Source organism: Serinus canaria, chromosome Z (assembly GCF_022539315.1).
Source record: "Serinus canaria isolate serCan28SL12 chromosome Z, serCan2020, whole genome shotgun sequence".
NCBI lineage: Eukaryota > Metazoa > Chordata > Aves > Passeriformes > Fringillidae > Serinus > Serinus canaria.
The window spans coordinates 49,315,756-49,335,170 of NC_066343.1; the positions used below are offsets into that span (position 1 = coordinate 49,315,756).

General features: G+C 35.3%; 1 protein-coding gene across 7 annotated transcripts in view; it reads right to left on the minus strand.

The window, feature by feature from the left end:
- The window catches only part of SMARCA2 (SWI/SNF related, matrix associated, actin dependent regulator of chromatin, subfamily a, member 2), a 201,783-nt gene that overhangs the window by 49,087 nt on the left and 133,281 nt on the right, over nt 1–19,415 (minus strand). For 6 of the 7 annotated variants that reach the window (XM_018918419.3, XM_018918420.3, XM_018918417.3 and 3 more), the window contains 14 exons: nt 19,190–19,243; nt 17,609–17,739; nt 17,360–17,420; nt 15,875–15,975; nt 15,440–15,587; nt 13,600–13,763; nt 11,921–11,987; nt 11,248–11,358; nt 9,482–9,724; nt 9,059–9,172; nt 7,435–7,542; nt 4,986–5,072; nt 3,975–4,021; nt 2,440–2,606 (listed from right to left, as the gene is read on the minus strand). In XM_018918419.3, the coding sequence (XP_018773964.1) occupies nt 2,440–2,606; nt 3,975–4,021; nt 4,986–5,072; nt 7,435–7,542; nt 9,059–9,172; nt 9,482–9,724; nt 11,248–11,358; nt 11,921–11,987; nt 13,600–13,763; nt 15,440–15,587; nt 15,875–15,975; nt 17,360–17,420; nt 17,609–17,739; nt 19,190–19,243 (1,603 nt within the window). The remainder of the gene's footprint in view (nt 1–2,439; nt 2,607–3,974; nt 4,022–4,985; nt 5,073–7,434; nt 7,543–9,058; nt 9,173–9,481; nt 9,725–11,247; nt 11,359–11,920; nt 11,988–13,599; nt 13,764–15,439; nt 15,588–15,874; nt 15,976–17,359; nt 17,421–17,608; nt 17,740–19,189; nt 19,244–19,415) is intronic. The other variant, XM_050987298.1, reaches the window with a different exon arrangement.

A 19,415-nucleotide genomic window follows, 5' to 3' on the forward strand; every position in this document is an offset into this window, starting at 1 on the left:
CACAATCGCACAGCCAAACTGCCAGTCCACTGCTGACACAATGAGCATGTGAATTGGGTAGGAAACATTCCATGTAAGAAAGCAGCTGAACAGAACCTGGATAGATTGCATCCCAGTGTGAAAGCATCTGTCATCCTGAAACTGGAAAGGAAGAAAAAGGGTTTGTCTAATTTAATGAACTACCTGAAAAAGACAATGAGGTGTATCTACCATATTGTGTCTTGCAATAAATATTTAAGCATGAAAAGGAATTAATTTAAAAATACATGATGTAAAGTAATCTAAAACATTTAAAATGTAATGTAATTTGTCTGTCTTGAATATAAGTATTAAAGCACATGCAGGACAGAGGTATGAAGAAGGCTTTGTTAGCATGCCCTCTGATCTTCAGAGAGTTCTGGCATTCTACAGCACAGTGAGATAGCTCATTTGTGTGTCCATTTCATAATCCCATTTTACATTCAAAGATAATATTGGTTCAACTTCATGTTCATTAATATTAATAAAGGATGAGAATATTTCTTGGTATTACTTTTTATTCTGATTAAAGCATGAAGCTAAGAGTCTATTTAAAACACCGTTAAAAATGTTCAGAAGAAACTTCAAGTCTCACTCACACTCTTCTCTGCACTTCCCTTAAATCATTGCTTTTCTACTGAAAAGTATTCTGATAAATGCTGCTGGTCCTATGTAATGCTATAATGTTTATAGCATTACATAAATGAGATTAAACATTAAAATGATCACTATTTAAGAGGCTCGGTATGAGGTAGAGATCATCAACATCGAAGAAGACAAAAATGGAAACTTTTTTCACATTGGTTTAAAACTCAGGGAGGATACACTATTTTTCATTTTTCTTTCATAGAATTGTGGGACTCAATTAGCAAATCTAATAGATTGGAAAAGACCTCTGAGATCATCAAATCCAGCCTCTGATCAAACACTATCTTGGGTACCCAATCTCAGAACTAAGTGCTACAGCCAATCTTTCCTCGAACACCTTAATGCATGGTGACTTCCCCATGTTCCCGGGCAAGCCATTCCAATGCCCAATCACCCCTTCTGTGAAGAAATTCTTCCTAATGTCCAATGTGAACCTCCCCTGGTGCAGCTTGAGATTGTGTCCTCTTGTCCTGTCACTGGCTGCCTGTGAGCAGAGACTGACCTTCACTTGGCTACAGCCTCCTTTCAGGGAGTTGTAGAGTGTGAGGAGGTCACCCTGACCCTCCTCTTCTCCAGGCTAAACAACCCCAGCTCCCTCAGCTACCTCTTGCAGGACATGTGCTCCAGATCCTTCCCCAGCTCTGCTGCCCTTCTCTGGACATGCTCCAGCAACCTCAATGTCCTTCTTGGAGTGAGGGACCCAGAACTGAACACAGAACTGACAGTATGGCCTCTCCAGTGGGTACTCACTGAGTACAGGGAGATAATCCCTGCCCTGCTCCTGCTGGCCACGCTGTTGCTGGTACAGGCCAGGATGCCATTGGCCTTCTTGGCCACCTGGGCACACCCTGGCTCATGTTCAGCTGCTGTCACCAGCACCCCCAGCTCCTTTTCCTGTGGGCAGCTTTGCAGCCACTCTGCCCCAGCCTGTGACACTGCCTGGGGATGCTGTGACACAAGGGCAGTCTTGTGAATCTACTGAGTCAATCCCCTCATCCAGACCATCCACAAACAAAGATATTGAACACTCAACAGAGACACTGAACAGAATAAAGATATTAGTATCTAAAATGTTTCTAAACCATCTTTTTGTTCAAAGTAATAAAATATATCTACACATGAAGAAATTCAGCCTTTTGATCTTCCTGTGAAATTCAGGCATCACACTGAAACTCAGCTATCCTGTGAAGGACAGCAGTTGAATTTTAAACAGACAAAAATGAATTTATTCCATTGGAATACAGGCCTAACACTGGCATTATCATCTCTTATCATGAGAACATTTTCAGGCAGCTTAGACAGTTATGACTGATTGGGAACCTTGGATTTTAAACCCTATGTGAAAAAGAGATGAGCATCTAAGCAGCAAATTTATAAATAAGTTACATTCCTGGAATAAACCTGAATGTTTATCAAAAGAATCCATTGACCAAATTGTCTGCAGATTAAACAGATAAAAGAAAACACTGAAAGAGACAGAGACAAATACAGACCAACAGAAGCAAAAGTACATCTTTCTCACTGCCTTCCTTGCCAGGCAGAATATGGGAAATTCTACTAAACTGTCACTGAAGGGTCTACTGGCATAACTTCATGGTATATACACTTCCAGGATTATAAAACAGTATTTTGAACCTGTTTTCACTCTTGCATAGTCACAACACAGACCTATTATAAAAACACTGGGAGGAGAACTCAGGCCCCCCATGCCCAAACTAATGAAGGATACTACCTCTTATCTTAGTATTTAACATCTTTTTCCATTTTGCTTACCATCAAGACGCAGGTAAAGGAAATTTCGAAATGCAAAGTAGTCTTCCATAATGGTCATGAGTGATGTCATTTGACAGAAAAGAAGTACACGGTGGTTAGTGGCTCGTAACTTTGGTAGAATACGATCGAGTAGCTCAAACTTCCCTGAGGCCCGATAAAGTTCAGCTCTGTTGGAGAGAAGCAGCACAGTAAATACCAGAATAAGCCCACATTTAAAAGTCTGTAGTCATTATCATGTCAGAGTATAAAAAAAGACTAATTTACTAAATCTAAACAAGACTAATAGCACTTTTCTTTAAAATTATATATGTTGATGAAAATAAACACGTGTGAAATCCCGTTTTCCTGATTTTTTTTCAATTACAGAAATTGTGCTGACTTTCAATCACTCTTTTTCACTATTTATTAAAACAAATGTTATTTCTTAGTTAGATAAGCATTCTATAAGCTAAGACATTCACCTGCTGTTTTGTTTTCAACTGGCATTAAAACAACTTGCAACTGCAGTTTAAAACTGTACACATCAGGCATTTGTTGGAAATTACCCCCTTTCAACTGAACTATCAGGCACGTGAAAGTGAAATATTGCAAACGGAACTAATATATGGGGATAGTGGCAGGAGTCTGACACACACTCTTTAGCCATACAACCTTGGTCATCCCGAACAGTGTTTAGCTGCTTTGATTCGCTACTCTTTTGCCTTCTATGCAAGAATTCCAAAACTGACTCCTAGCACTGTAATGCAATCCACAACCCAGAAAATGAATACAAGTAAACAGAACATCTAAATCACACCACAGTGATACATTTTACAGGGATAAACTTCATGCAACACTTCTCTAACCTTGAGTCTGCACTCTCGAAATACAATTTATCATTAGCAATGGCACAAAATCCAGAAGATACATAGCCTTCTGATATGCACACATCTGTAATCAGCCAAAGACTAAACTGTTTAGGAGACAAATATTTTGGTATACCAGCTAAAGATGCAAAGAGTCTGGTATATTTGATAAGGAAAAAAATATACCATTAGTACCTGAACAGGAAGAAAGTTAGGTGGCTGACACACACTTTTTGTTTAGAAAGCATCCATTAACTTGACAGCTGCACAGAGTGTCAAGAAAAATAAAACAAGTCTTTTTCATTTCAGATAATGGAAGAAATGCTACTTCAATTTGGAAAAGAGATAGTAAAAAAGGAAAAGTAGAAGGGAAAAGTTACAATAAAGAGAAGAAAATCCTGACAGATATCTCTAAAGGGCCAACCCAATGAATTTCAGATAGTATATTATTTCAAAATAAGGGGAAAGGAAGACACAAGTCTCTTCTGTCTACCATCCTGAAGGAGACAGAGTGTCATGAAAAGATCTTATAACACTTCTAGTACTACTAGGTTTTGCTTTACATATGCACCCTGTACTTCCTCTGCCTCTGTATAAAATGCTTGAGTTTCCTAACATGTAGCTTCCAGAAAAAGAGTGTTCATTAACTCCAATACAACACTATGCACAGCAGAAAAAACAGAGAGTTACCCATTAATGACCCCGTTTGAGTAGCCCAGATGTTCAGCAAAGGACTCCTGCAAAATTATAAGCAATAAACATATTACAAAATATACAGCACCCAAAACCAACACATTCTTATAGAAATCAAATTAAATATATGATTATTGCAGTTTGAGATCAATGATGTTCATACTCTTCGAAATCACCTTGTGGCAACAATGTTCTGCCTAATGTTTTCCTGTACTATTATTTAAAATTCATGATTTGCAGAACTGACTTCTGCAGTATATATTTTACCAGATTACAAATATAGTAGAACAGGAATTTATTTATACTGATCAGTAGAAGATCCATCTGCAAATTACTCAATTTAACTTCTCAGCATACAAGATCATGAAGAGAGAAAAACTACTGCAATAATTAAAAATACTGTATCACAGTAGGCACTTAATTATATTTTCATAAATTTGGCTATATTCCAGATATCTATGACACTTTCGATCTTTTCAGATATATTATATTGAAAGATGGTATTTATATTGAGAGAAAGATATTATATATTACATATTACATATTGCATATTACATATTATATATTATATATTGAGAGATGGTATACAGATAGTACATTTTTGCTGACAAAACAAGACGAACAATTGTAGTTGACACTGCAGAAGATTAGCAGTTTGCTAACTAGAGAGATTCTACACATGACATTTTGAATTGGTGTCTGTACGTAATTAATTTGCAGTATGTGAGTACCAAGTTGCTCTGGGTTGTCTTAACAAAAAATTATTCACTTTTTATAGACACTGCTCCATAAAATTAACTATTTTAAAAACAGACTTTGGATTATCAATAAAAAGATGGCACTTGTTGACTGTAATACATTTTTTTTTTAAATCTGTCATTTCCAGTACAAATTATGTGGACAGAGATGTCCCCTCCCACACACATAAGCTTTAGCAGCAGTTTTCTATTATCCTATCCTACATCACTGAATAAAAACAACTCTCAAAATCAGACCTATCAGTCTTACCTCAATGTGTTGAAACATGTATGGGTGATTGCATATCTTTCTCAATTGCATGATAGTGTTCATAAGAGTTTTTGCTCCACCTTTTCCCTATGGGTACAAACAATGCAAACCAAATGATTAATTTCTTAGCTTATGACTATATCCTTTTAACATACTTTTATCCCAAATCCAAACACTACATCACTAACTTAAAAAAAACCAAAAGGAAATCAAAGCACAACAAAACTCTAAAACAAACCAGGACAAACCAAAACAACAAAAATCAAAAAGTTATTGACTTGCTGTATAAATTCATCTGTCGTAAGGATGCTCTGTAATGAAAAAGAAAGACCTGGAAGCAATTGACAAAGTGCACTACATTTCTTCCTGCAGTATTCTTGGTGGGAAGCAAAGCATCTACTGTCCTGATTATTTATACTGTTTACTATGAAACCATACAAACTCCATAGTGTCTGAACCCTGTAACAGAAGTAATTCTAGTTGGATTCTTTTCAATTCCATAGTAACTTCTCCAGTCTGTTAACTCAATATATAGGTTTCTCACCCCAGGCCAAGCAAAACATCAGGCCAGAGGTACTAAAATGCACAAGCTCAACAAATTAATGAGTAATCTTATTATTTAAGGAAGTATATTCTCAAAACATACACTAGTTAATCTTGTAAAACCAGGACACTCATCAGACACTCAGGTGTTAAAAACTAACTGCAGCTGGTAGGTTTGAGACCATTGTATCATATTAACATTGCCAAAAACTTGTTGCTTTCTAACGCCATTTTGTTTTGTTGCCATTTTATAAAAATGTGATCAGAGTGGCATCATTATTCCAAGCTTACTATATAACTAATTCAGATTTCTTTTAAAAATCTCAGCCAAAACAATTTACCAATTTTCAGTTGTAAACTAGGGGAAAATACAGTACTTAATTATAATATATACTAGCAATATTCTAGTCATTTCTGGGAAGTACACTGAAATCATAACTTTGATCTAGAGCAGAGGTAATGCATTTGAAGGGGGCACTTCATATATTTAAAACTTGGCTTTATTCTTTCTAAGATAATCTCTAATTTGCTCCAAAAATGCAGTTCGTATTTGTTAAAAAAATAATTTCCTAGAGCTTTCCATCTGAGTGAATTACCCCTAATATCAGCTGGGTCCAGGCCAGAGCTGCAGAAGGTCATGATTTTTTTCCTAACACAATGGTTGTTTGATCATTGAAGCCAAGCAATTTTAACAACCACCTACCTTTGCTGACAACATGTAGCAGTGATAACAAGAGTTTGATTTAACATTTAAAAAAAAAAAACAGTTAAGAGAGAGTTGCAAGGAAAAATTTTAGCCCCTTAGGGAGAGAAGAAGGCAAGGGAAGTGTTCAGAAGACAACAAAGGCAATTTTAACTGGTTAATCACAAAGCGAGGTAGAGAAACAGGTAGGAAATAATACATAGAAGCGGCTGAGCAGATGAAAGAAAGAGCCTGGAAAAGGAAGCAGAAGACTGTGATACAAAATGAAATTTTTTAGGACAAACATAAAGACATTGAACTGAAAAAATGAATTAAAAATACAACTGAGGAATATGAATTAATGTCTAAAAAGTGTTCAAACTATGAAGATGCATTTCAATATCCAGTGCCCTTTTTCTGGAGTTTAATTAAGCACCAGTAAAGAAAACAAATTGACTGCAAAGAACTAGAAAGGTGAAGTAAGATACTGAATAGAAAAATCACCTGTACCAATGCAACCTGAAAAAGGATAATGGAAAGATTGTATGTGCACTACATCAGCAATATACATACTAGAAAGTGCAAAGTGAAACTCTTACATTATAGATATTCTGCAGTGTCTGTTCAAAGTATTTCACATCTACTATGGCATTTCAAATTTGTTATCAAGCGAAAAGTTGATGAATGGCAATTTCTTTACTCAGCAGTGACTGGATCAAACCCTATCACAGCATAAACAACATTTACTACTACAAAGTCTAAATCTGACTATATGACTTTGAATCTTACTGATGTCTTAAAGAATTTTTTCACCAATAGACCTTATAAGGATGAATGCAAGCATACAGTCCTAGCTAACTGAAACAAGACTTAACTAATAGTTCTGAAAAGCAAAATAAATGACCTTCTGTCGTCATCCTTCCCACAATCACAATTATTCAGATATATTATTTAATTAAGCTCAGCCAAGGAAATGCAGTTTTTTCTTAAACATTGCATGTTTGTGGAAAGGCAGTGCAACCACACTGAATACAACTGAGTGCAACTACACTTCTTGTGAATAGCTGCAGTCTTGTAACTGAAAGGCATGCCTGAAATTTTTCTTCATGTGGGAGATACCTGCAGTTAGAGTCTATATATTAATTTTATGAAACAGAAGTCATGGTGTTAACATGTTCACTTGCAATACATTATTTCCTTCATATTTTAGTCTTTCTTTTGTACCTTCTTGTCTTTTTCAGAACCATCTGTGAGAAGGATCCCCTTGGCTTGCATGTGACGGTACAGGATCTTTTGAAGAGCTGACATATCACATTTGATCACATATTCCACCTGGTATTAAAAAAAACCCAAACCATGAACATGCTGACATAATAATATTAGTAGGATCTAAGTGCAGGATTTTGTCATTATACAACAAAACAAAAAAAACCCTACTAATCTTTTATATGTACCAGATTACCATATGAAATTTCAATGACCAGCAATAAAATTGCAAGCAAGAAATGAGTATTTGTGAGTCACAGCTGCAGTGAGACAGCTGGGTCCTGAAGATGCAACTGCAGGATTACCAGACATACTTTATTTCTCACTCAGTAATTTTTAAAATCTAAAAAAAAAATTAACATGCAACTAAAAACTGTTTTATGTTTAATAACCAATTGAATTTATTGTGTCTGTTAAATATTATAAAAATATCAAGCAAAGCATCATAAAAATATCATCACTGTATATCTAGTAATTAAGAATCCCTCATAGAGTCTAACCGATATAGTATTTATCTAGACTGTCACCATTTTTGCAACATCCACTAAAACACTAGGAATTAATACAGTATTAATTATGGCAACAAAAAGAACCATGGAGTATGAGTGTGTATGTAACTTGAAATTTTTTTCTCTCCAGTGCCTATTATTGGATTTATCAGTGGTTTTATTTAAGTATTATTTTTAAATGTAAGCATCTTTTATTCTCAAATAAATTCTTCTGAGGGTATTGAGAACTTGACATTTGAAGGAACAGAAATTTGCAACAGTAGTAGTATTTACATGATTACCAAGATGAAAAATAATTTTAAAATGCTTTTCTTTGTATTGTCTCTTTCTTTGTATTGTCTCATATTTTAAAATGCCTTTCTTTGTATTGTCTCTAAGCATCTGTACAGAGTTCTCCATTCATTTAGCCAGTCAGCTTGTAACACACCTTATAAATATTTCAGTTTTGTTTGGTTTTAATCCAGTTTACCTTAAAACCAACTTTTCCTTACCACACCTTCAAATTTACTTTTTTTAATTTTAGTTGCTGTTATTCTGTGAAGAGGAGTACACAATGGGACAAGATGAGTTATCCAGAAATAAAACAATTACCTTTGAAATCAGAAAATAATTTTATGTTCTGAAATAAAATGCCACTAGTTGAAACTAATTGTGCAATTTCAACCAGACACTTCACACAACTCCTGGTATGATATTAAACCAAATTGTGCCTGCTTTAAAAAGTGCAATAGTCTTTCAAAAATTTTGGTGAATTAGCTTCAACCTAGTGCAAGGAGGATGGTAAATGACGGAATTTTATCCTCAATGTATGGCTGGCTCATAAACTGAAACCAGAATCTCATGCACAGAAGCTGCATACCTTACACTGGTTACAACAAACACATTTAAGGTTGGAGAGGAATCCTGAGAATGCAAACACTTCAGGTACTCAGGCTTCCTCAGCTTTCTCTGAAGAGGTATAAACAAACAAACACTAAAGAAGTCCTCTTCTCTAAAATAAATCTCAAAAAGGGACATTACTTAATGCTTAGAAAGATAATTAAACCCCTTCCAAAATTCCTCTCATTACAAACCTTTTCTGGCAGTTGAGACTCAACCTCCTTCTTCAGTCTTCTCAGCAAGAATGGCCGAAGCACTTTATGCAGACGACGGATGATCAGAATAGTTTCTTCTTCATTTAAGTCCACCTAGAGAAGTTTATAGAAGTTACTACAAGGCAACTGAAATATATTAGTTAATGTCTTCTCTCACATGGAATGCTAAGAATGTGCAATGATTATTTGCATCTTACAACCAATCTGACTCTGAGTCAAAAAATACACTTTAAACATTAAAATTTTGGTGTTATAAAAAAGGGATCTCTTAGTTATATTAAATTCCTAAGCACCAGCACAAGTTCAACCACTAATCCTTCTGAGTAAGCTCTTTTCTGTTTTCATCAAAGGGAAAACAGAAAACATTATTTCTGATCTTTTAAAAAAATACTGCCACAGTACCCTTTCTCCAGTCATGGCAAATGGAGCGTTGAACCACTGCTCAAAGGTGCTGCAGCTCTTGAAAATGGTTGGAAGAAGGAAATTGAGGAGAGCCCAAAGTTCAGGCAATTTGTTCTGCAAAGGAGTCCCAGTCAGCAGGATTCGCCGAGGGGCCACATAGTGAGTATTCAAGACCTGAGTCAGCTTGCAGTGATGGTTCTTCATTCGATGGCCCTCATCTACTATCATGTACTTCCACCGAATCTAAAAGAAAAAAGAAATGTTGGCGAAGTTAGAACAGGCCAGACTTTGTCAAGGTTCTCCCAACAAGTATAAAACAAAAATACTTAAAGCCTGAGACATCAATCACTCTCAACCTTGAGGAATGTCAAATCAAGCATTAAGCAACTATCAGTGTCCTTGCTAGCAACACACAGAGACACAAACACTAAGTATGCTCAATCTGACAGTGAATTTTGACTGGAATTGAAACAGCTAACAGCATATTCTTTCAATTTTTGGGGAAGAGATTAGAATGACTGGCTCTTCAAGGCCAGAATACGGTTCACAGTGAAAGAAAGAAACCACAAAAACTGCACATAAATCTGTCTGTAACAAGAACCTTGACAGGAGACAAAAGCCTTTTCAGATGAAGGTAAATATGCTCATAAGCAACAGCAACCCTGAACTTTATTTTGTTTCAGCTAATCCTATGTTTTTGCTTGAAAAGAAAGCAGCATAATTAAAAACATCTCTGCATTTTCAACTAAAGTTTCTATTTCTTAATATGAAATCTTAAATGTAATCACAGCAGATGTGAAAGTTGTCGTTCAAGCTCTCTGTTATCACCTGTACCACAACATGGACAGTCACACTGACCATATGACTAGGAAGGCCTCAGGTTGTACTTTTACATATGCTACCTAATTCCATTTCCCAGGACAGGATGAGTGGCATAGTATTGTCCTTCTATCTTTCAGAAAGAGGGGGAAAAAATAAAGGAAAAAAGAACATTATGCAGTCTCAAGCTGTCTTCAAGCATTCAGAATGATACTAAGAAGATGCACTGCCTTTGTATTAGAGAGGACAAACAAGTGATATGCAGTAAATATACAGTATGCAACACATGACAATGAAGTGAAAATGAACAACAAAACTACAGGAAGACCAATATGGTTTCTCTGTATAGCATTCTCTGCTTTGTGTGCACATGAAATGGCCTTACAGTAGAGTAGATTTTTAAAATTAATTATATTTGATTCCTACCTGAAGAGAAACAGTGAGCCCCTAAGAAGTGCAATGTGTAGACTCTCTAGTCTGGACACCAAATTCATGATACAGGTAACTATTTAGTCATGTGGGGAAAAGTGACCACATAGCTGGAAAGGCTCTAACAGGAATGAGTTTCAGGACAAAAATAACAGAAAAAATTAAAAGTCACTGATGAGGATTAGGCTGACTATTACGCAGAGGTGAGAAAAGTCATGTTCTTCCAAGGACAGGCAGGTATACGGTACTGACAGAACTGCACAAAGGAATTAGTCCCCTGGACACATTTGGGAAAATCCTAGTGTTTACAGAAGGGAGAGCTGTGACTGAGAAGTTCAATCATAAACTGAGAAACAGAAATGTAAATGGAAGGGATAACTTTTACTGAAGGACAGAAAAACTGGGAACTTCCCCATAAAACAACCAGGAACTTCCCCATAGAACAAAAATTTGTTTTGTGATATGCACCACTTGAGGGTGTCTGGGTCTTGCTATAGAGAGATAATAGTTAAAATTACCTTAGCAAGGATATGTTTGTCCTTTATTATGTACTCATAAGTAGTTAAAAGAACATTAAATTTTCCACTTCGAAGCTGAGGAACAAGTGAGCGGCGCATTGCGGGTGTACCCTAAAAGGGAGAGACATGTGAGTTGTTATTCTTTACTGTGATGAAGAAAAATTTTTTTTTATGAATTAGCAGACAATAAGCAACCAGATGAATATGCAAGCCTACCATATTGTGAATAATACATTGACAAAATTCCAAACTTTCTCAGAGTGCCTTCCCTAAACCTATGCTAGACTGTAAAGCTGCTGATGGGGCTCATGGAAATATAAAGCCAAGTGATCTGGTCTCCCTACAAATTGCTGGGCTATTATCACTACTACAGGAGCCACACAAGAAAGTATTTAGCTAGGAATAAAATGTTAGGTAGCTACCATTTGTAACTCTCAGAAGCCTTGCAAATGTGATAATTAACAATTTTGTTCTGCATTTTGTACAATGATTTACAGTTGTTTTATTTCTACAGTCTTTCAGAGTTTATTATAGTCTTAGCATGGCTAACTCACACTGATTAGTACATGAGAAAACCTGACAAGCAGGTAGTTTAAAAGCTTGCAGAGGCAGAGGAAAAACTGTCTCTAGCTCTCATTCCTTCAATTCTACAGTCATACAAAATAACTCAAACCTTGTAAGATATCTTCACCACGGAAGGAGCCCATTTGTCAAATTCATACGTCCAATTGGATAAAGTCCTACAGAGATTATAGAAAAAAAGTAACATGTTTTATCATCTGCAGATCAAACTTTTTAAGTGTTTCCAAGTGGTTGCCAGCTTTTCAACACATTTTATGTAATCAACCCACATAAATAACAACATATTTTAAAAATATGCACTTTATATACTGCAATAAAATACAAGCATCTCAGAGGGAAGTAACCAGAAAAAAAAAGTGTGAAACACTCATTCAGCTTATATTCCGAGCCCTTTCTGAAACCAGTAAAAGTAGTGTTTTACATGCCTCTTTATACTTTGGAACATAGTAACAATAAGAATGGTGTCTCCCGACAAAAAACAGATTTGCAATTTCCTCTATACTAGATGCATCATCCAAAAATGGACACTACAGCTTTTCAAATACAGCCCAATGAAACTATTAATAGACTTTATCTGTGCTCTACTCAAGCAGAACTACTTGTACTGCCACCAACCACCACTATGAGGACCCATTCTTGCACTGTTTCTGCTGTTTGATCCCAACAAAAAAGTTGCTATACTGAATCTAACTGCTATCATGAGACAACAGCAAAAAAAAAACCCTTGAGGTTTTTCAACTGCTTTTTTTTGCCCTTCTTCATGGATCAATGATGGCAGCAATACTAGCAATGTAGAAAGGCAGAGAAGGTCAACTTTTAAAATGTATAAAAGAAAGAACTTTTAGCTCCTCTGACTTTCTGAAAAAAACACTGGAGTACTTAAAAGAAAACAGATTTTTTTTCTGTGCCCACATGAAAATTTACATTAATAACAGTTCCACTATATAGATCTTCTCCTAAGTATTTCTTTTCAAACTAAGCTTATCATTTGTATTCATTCAATTAAGCACACCTGCGGCATTTATCTTAGTTTATCAGTTACTACTGCAGCACAGCCAGAAGACAGGACACCTCAAAAGAAATCAAGAGATGACCACAAATCAAATTTATTCTAATTCTAGAACAAATTTGCATGCTCAGCACAATTGGTGGACAAATTAGCTAATGAAATTACCAGGGAATCTCTCAACATCAATCAAGTCACATAAAAATAAGATAACTCCTCAACACTCTATAAGATTTCTACAATGACTAAAACCCACACCTGACCTTTGGAGAAAAGAAAATGCATTAAAAGAAATTTATAAAACAAGCAGCATTTTGGAAAGCTAAGGAAAAGTAAAAGGGGGGTGGCACAATCATAATCTGCAACCCTGACAACCATCATCTGCACACCTAACAAAAGAGTGTATATCAATCAAGGCTACATCCAGGTATCCAGGGCTACCTATACAGTACTTAAAATATAAACTTCATTAAAGTATGCTTGCATGGTATCAGATGAGGCACCAGCTGCTTAAAGAATTAAGCAAGAGATTTTTATTATCAGAGTTAAAAGCTGAAAGGTGAAGCGATTGCATGTAGTAGGAAAGAAAAAAACATCGCCCTCTTTTGGCTTAAGAGTGAATTACAGTAAATTCAATACAGTTTGCCATAATTAATAGAATCAAGTGTTTTACCAGCTTTCTGGTTTTGCCAGCATGTTGTGTTCCAAATAAACCAATCTGCAATGCTTAGGACAATAATGCCAGAATGAGACCTGTTACTTACGATAAGGGAACAATGATGAGATAGGGGCCATTGAGTCTTTTGTGCTCCATCAGGTAAGTGATGAGAGCAATAGTTTGTATTGTCTTTCCTAGTCCCATTTCATCTGCTAAAATTCCATTCAGATTGTTATTATAGAGAGAAACCATCCACTCCAGTCCCTGGAGCTGAAATGAAGATTAAGAGTTTCAGTTATTTAAAACCCACAAAAATAATTAATAATAAATCAGCAGCATGGAACTAATGTTCTGACGTCCCTGTCACCTACAGGCTGGATTTCCTTTAGTAATACTATATGCATGGAGACCCCTGTCTATCTTTACATGGAAAACACATTCTGTTTAAAACACTCTGTAAGATGAAGTCAGATTTCATGTAGAAAGGTTTTACTGCTGCACACAAAGCATCAGAGGCACTCATATTAAGGCAGATAAACACCACAGCAGGTTGAAACTGCTCCTCAGTTTTAACACTCTCAAATGCTAAAATTTTCTGTGTGTATTTTACGACATTTGCCTGTGTAAATTAAAATCTTTCAAAACCAAACTCATCAAAACCACACAAAACATGAAGTCTCACACTTGCCAACCATATCACTGGTATGCTAAAGCTCTTGTAGCACATGCCCGCTAAGTATTTGCTGTTCAGAACTCCACATCAGAGTAGGCCACGTTTGTCCCAATATGCCTTGTGTATAAAATTCCAGAGCTGGAAGGAAGTCAGAGTTCTGTAGCTTAGCAATGTCTACATAACAGAATTTCACACTCCAAGCAATACTGCTAGAAAGTAATATTCCCTTCTCAGACAGATTTTTGAATGTGTCTATCACGTTACTGATGGATATGTGAAGTTTCTGCTCCTCATATCCAGAGTTTTAGTGTGTCCAATGCATGGAGAGAGCAGGACATTAGGTGGTCTGAGAAAGTTTAGAGGGAAAACTCTACAATACACTCTTGAAGTAATTGTCTGTTCTTCCTGCAAGACAATATCCAAAATAATGTTGCCAATTTACTGGCCTTACATACATGTGGACTGATTCATATTTACTATTAAGTCATCAAGATCTGACTGGAATCTGCAGTGACACTGTATGTCCCACCTACAATGTCACTTCAGAATTGAGGAAAGCTCTTCTGTCTACATCATTCTTCTTTATGTAGAAAAATATATTATATATATATATATATATATATATATATATATATATATATATATACACACACACACACACACACACACACAAACAATGTTCTGACTGGAGATAACATGCAAGTTGTTGGAGTTCACTAGAAAGTTGTGTGATAGCAGAAGTGTAGAAAATGTGCATCAAGAACATTTTCAATCACATGTGAATTCTAGTTTATAGCAAAATACCAAAGGTCTTGGTTACGAAATCCAGTGAAAGACTGTGAAGAACATGTGACATCTCCACAGTAAAACATTTTTTTTATTTTCAAGTTGTATCTATCACTGGCCCAAAATATTAGGACCTTAATTTAAAATAAAATTCTAAACTTGTAAATATTGGAAGAGGAAAATACTGTTAACCCACCACAAATTAAAACAGTACGAAATGAAATTACTAGTAAATGAGAAGGATACCAAAATCAAAATATCATTCACCTGCAATGAAGAAGAGGTAGAGGTAGCTGTAAAAAGTTTGTATTATTCAAGGAGTATGTATGTAACATTATCTGTGACAGGTATCACTGCTTTGTCCCTACTTCCAAATTCTAACCTACTAGAGCCTTGGTATTCTTTAACAAATTTTCAGTTTACTGTTTGAAAGATCACACTGAAATGTTTGGCATAATTCATAGTTTTAGTTTGAATGATTTCTCACCTGATAATGTTTTAAGGTGCCATTAATAAGAAGGGAAGACTGCTTTTCCACCCTTTCAGTGATAGCATGAGCAACAGTGTAGTAGGACTGAGACCCTCTAGCGCTATATTGCATGCTATATTCATCATCCACATCTTGTTTGGCTGTCCTGGAAAGCAGAAAAAGAACTTGAGTGAATTCCTACAAAAAAGTATTTTTTGACCATGGCTTACATGTCTAAAGAAACAGTTCAAGTCCTCAGTTGTGAGTGAGGTGAGTACATCAAAGGGTGCAAGAGAATAAAGAGTATACAATTAAATGATCATGTTCCTTCTCCTGCAGGTATTTATAACAGAGAAGTAAAGCAATTCACCGTAATCTAGAGAAAACTACTCTTGTGAAACACCACTGTTATAAATCACAGCTCCTAATAAACAGTACTTAAGGAAAACTCACTCAATTATTTGCTTTGCATCTTTCTCAGAAACTTCCTCACTGTTAGGATCCAGGACTATCTTCTCATCTGTTTCTAATTTGCTTGATTCTTCTTCCTCATCCTGCAGAAATACAGAAAAAGAACAGAAGTGCTGGGAAGTGCAACGTGTACCTCAGTCATACTTCCAAATGGCATTCTCATAATGGTAATTTTAATTGGTCAGTGTTTTATGACAGACATCTGAATCATAAGGGTAAATTTACACCTATTCGGCAATAAAATTGCATTGCAGCACAACAAAATGAATAATTTTTGACAAACATTAACCAGCAGGAAGTCATAATACTTTGAAATAAAAATTATTTTACCCTGTAATGATCTTACTTTCCAAATGCTTTTTCTGACTACTACATTCATGGAGAGTATTCCAATACCATGTGTATTTTTATGTTGTATTCTAGATGTCTTATAAATTAATAAAGCCTAAAATACTGCCATGTACTACTGATTTAGACCTCTAGTTTCTTATTTTTTTTAAACCAGTTATTTTCACTCTTTTTGAAATAACTTGTCTTTTGACTACAGTTGCAGCAGATAGCAAACAACGTAAAATCTCACTGAGATTCTAAAATCTGACAGATATCAGACCCTTCTCTCCTATCTTAATAGTAACAGACGTGTAGAATTACATTACCAGAAATTACTCCTACAAAGACACACCATAACATCACACAGTCCAGTCAGTTTCAGGGGTTGTTTGGTCTAGTAATGTAAAGACAGCTAAACTTAGGAGATCTGAGTACTATACCTAGTTCTGCTACCAGGCTGTTGATTGAACATGGTCCTTCCCTATTCCTCATTTCTGTTCTCCTTTAGAAAGCACTGATCTGAAAATGCTATGCAATTTTCATTATTCATAGTATGTAATATGATAACCCTGCAAGGCTGGGATCTTTGTGTGGGTTAATTATACAATTCTTTTTAGAATATTTGTAATAACAGTATTAGATCACCATCCAAATACTGAATCAAGTAAGCCTACCCTGAAAAGTATGAATATAAATCCCTTGCATAATCTCTAAAATTTTAATAAACATAACATATAAGTAGTAACTATGATATTTTATTGCCTATAAAACCTTCAATGCATAAACGCTGAAGATGGTAATTTCATTCAGCACAAAGCCACAATGCAGCACTTTCTGGGATGTATTTTAAAACAGGAACCTGCTAAATTCTAGTTCATTACCATTCATAATCAGAGTAAACTATTTACTCTTCCTAACCACAATTACCAGTTAGGCCTTTACAAAGTATATAAAGAACAAATGCTAGAAATCAAGAATTACAGTATCAATTAATTTTCCTGTTCATAATAGTCTTAATGCACCTCCACATCTGCTATCACCTCCCCCTCTTCATTATAAAGAAGGGGAAAGTGGAATATGAAATAAGTACTTCTTTTTTACTGTATTGTTACAGTATTTATTTTTAAAGATACATACCTCCTCCTCATATTCAGAGCCACTTTCATCTTCACTGTCTGATCTGGGAGCAACTTCATAGCTGTAAAAAATGACAGAAATATTGTGAATTACAGTTAAAAGGTGGAAGCTAATAGGTTCAATATATCTCCTACTCAGCTTACACACAACATACTAAAGCAAGAATAGAAATGGTAGAAAAGAAAGTATAACATGAAAAACATCAACGCAAACAGAAAAAACACTCTACTTTGTATACTAACTACTTACCCAGGGTTCATTTCCAGCCAAGCATCCAGTTGACTTGCTTTGGGTGCTTCTGGTCCAAGAAGAACTTTGCCTGTTTCAGTGTGAGTCACTTTGACTGGAAGGTCACTCATCTGACTGCTCTCATCAATGGGCTAAAAATCCAAGTGACATTTTACACTATAAGGCAACTGAACTTCATACTTTTCTTACATAATAAAAAGAACTAATAGCACTATCAAAATTCCAGTTCTGAACAACCAGTTAAGTTTTGTTAATAGATGCCACACTTTCATACTAAGCAAACACTGAGTCACATTATTTCTGTGTGTAACATATTCTATGTGACACCCACAAATAGATCCTAGCATCCCAAGCAAATTAAATAGAGAAACATGGAAAAAAACATGCTATTGGTTTTTGTGAATCAAGACACAAGTAATGTATTCTCATAGGCCTTTAATCATGTCATGTTGTTTATACCAACAGACAAAAACCATACAGTGATTTTACAGCTTTTTTTAAACAAGAATTAAATAATTCAGTTAACTTTCTAAGTAAAGGCCTGTTTTAAAGATTCATTGTCCTAATTTCTTTAACTAAGCTGATGAAGCACCTGTAAGAACAAAATCTCTTACTTAACTGTGTCGTAACAAAACTAGAATAGTATAATCACACTTCATGTTATTTCTTTGCCATGTTTAATCACAGATTTTTTTATTTCAAAAACTTTTTGCCTTCTAATACTGTTTCTACCCAAGAATATTTTCCAAATAGATACATATGAGCAAGAAAAACTAATTCTGAACAGTTCTAAATAGTGACTGACAAGAGTGCAAAACACAGCCAATTTCCATTAATACTGAAGTTACAGGAATTTTATGTGCATTTTCCTTGTGCAAATACAAATATAATAAAGTATTTTGCTATAACTCTAACTATACTAGGAGAATTACCACTTTCAAGTATAAAAAGAGAGCACAACTAAAACAAATACAATTCTAAAGTCTTTGTATAAAAATGAAGTGGAATAGAAAAACTGCACTAACAGAAGAGCTCTGAACGAGGCAGCTTATGCTCTGCTGTTTGAATGAACAATATTATCTGAAGAATGACACAGAAAAATTTCTGATTTTCATTTGCTTCTGAGGAGGAAAGAATTTTCAGATGGCTTAATCCATCATAATACTGGATTCAGTCCTGTGACTGAAAGACAATTACATGCAATGTCAACCATGTATTTTTTATAAAGATAAGAAGATGGACTATACCGTGTTCATGAGCTCAAACCAGAAAGTAAGCTGTCTATATACAGACTGCAAGAAAACTGTTTCTTGTAAGCACGTTACAAAACTGAGAGGGAGACTTCATCACGCTCAGTGAAAGATTCAATACAGTTTTCATCTTAGAATTTGATGAAGCATAAATGTTAACCTATGAAATTATTATTTCTGTTTATAAAAAACAGCTCCTAGAACAGTTGTCATTAACTCTTTTCGAAGTTATAGCCATTACACACAATCAAGAATAATCACTATAAAGTTGCTTTTTTTAAAAACCAAAAACTAACAAGAAGAAAAAAGAACACCTTGTAAAAATTCATACCTCTCCATCAGGACCAAGACCAGATGCCATTCCTTCTGCATTTTCTTCGGCTTTCTACAACAAATGAAGAAGTCATAAATACTACGGTCAGATTAAAGGTATAGAAAGTATACTTTATATGATACAAACATTTTGGATCATTAATATATTTCACTTATTTCTGAACAGCCTAGGATTCAAGTTATTCAAAGTGTGGATGGATATAAACAGAGACAGGCCCAGAACA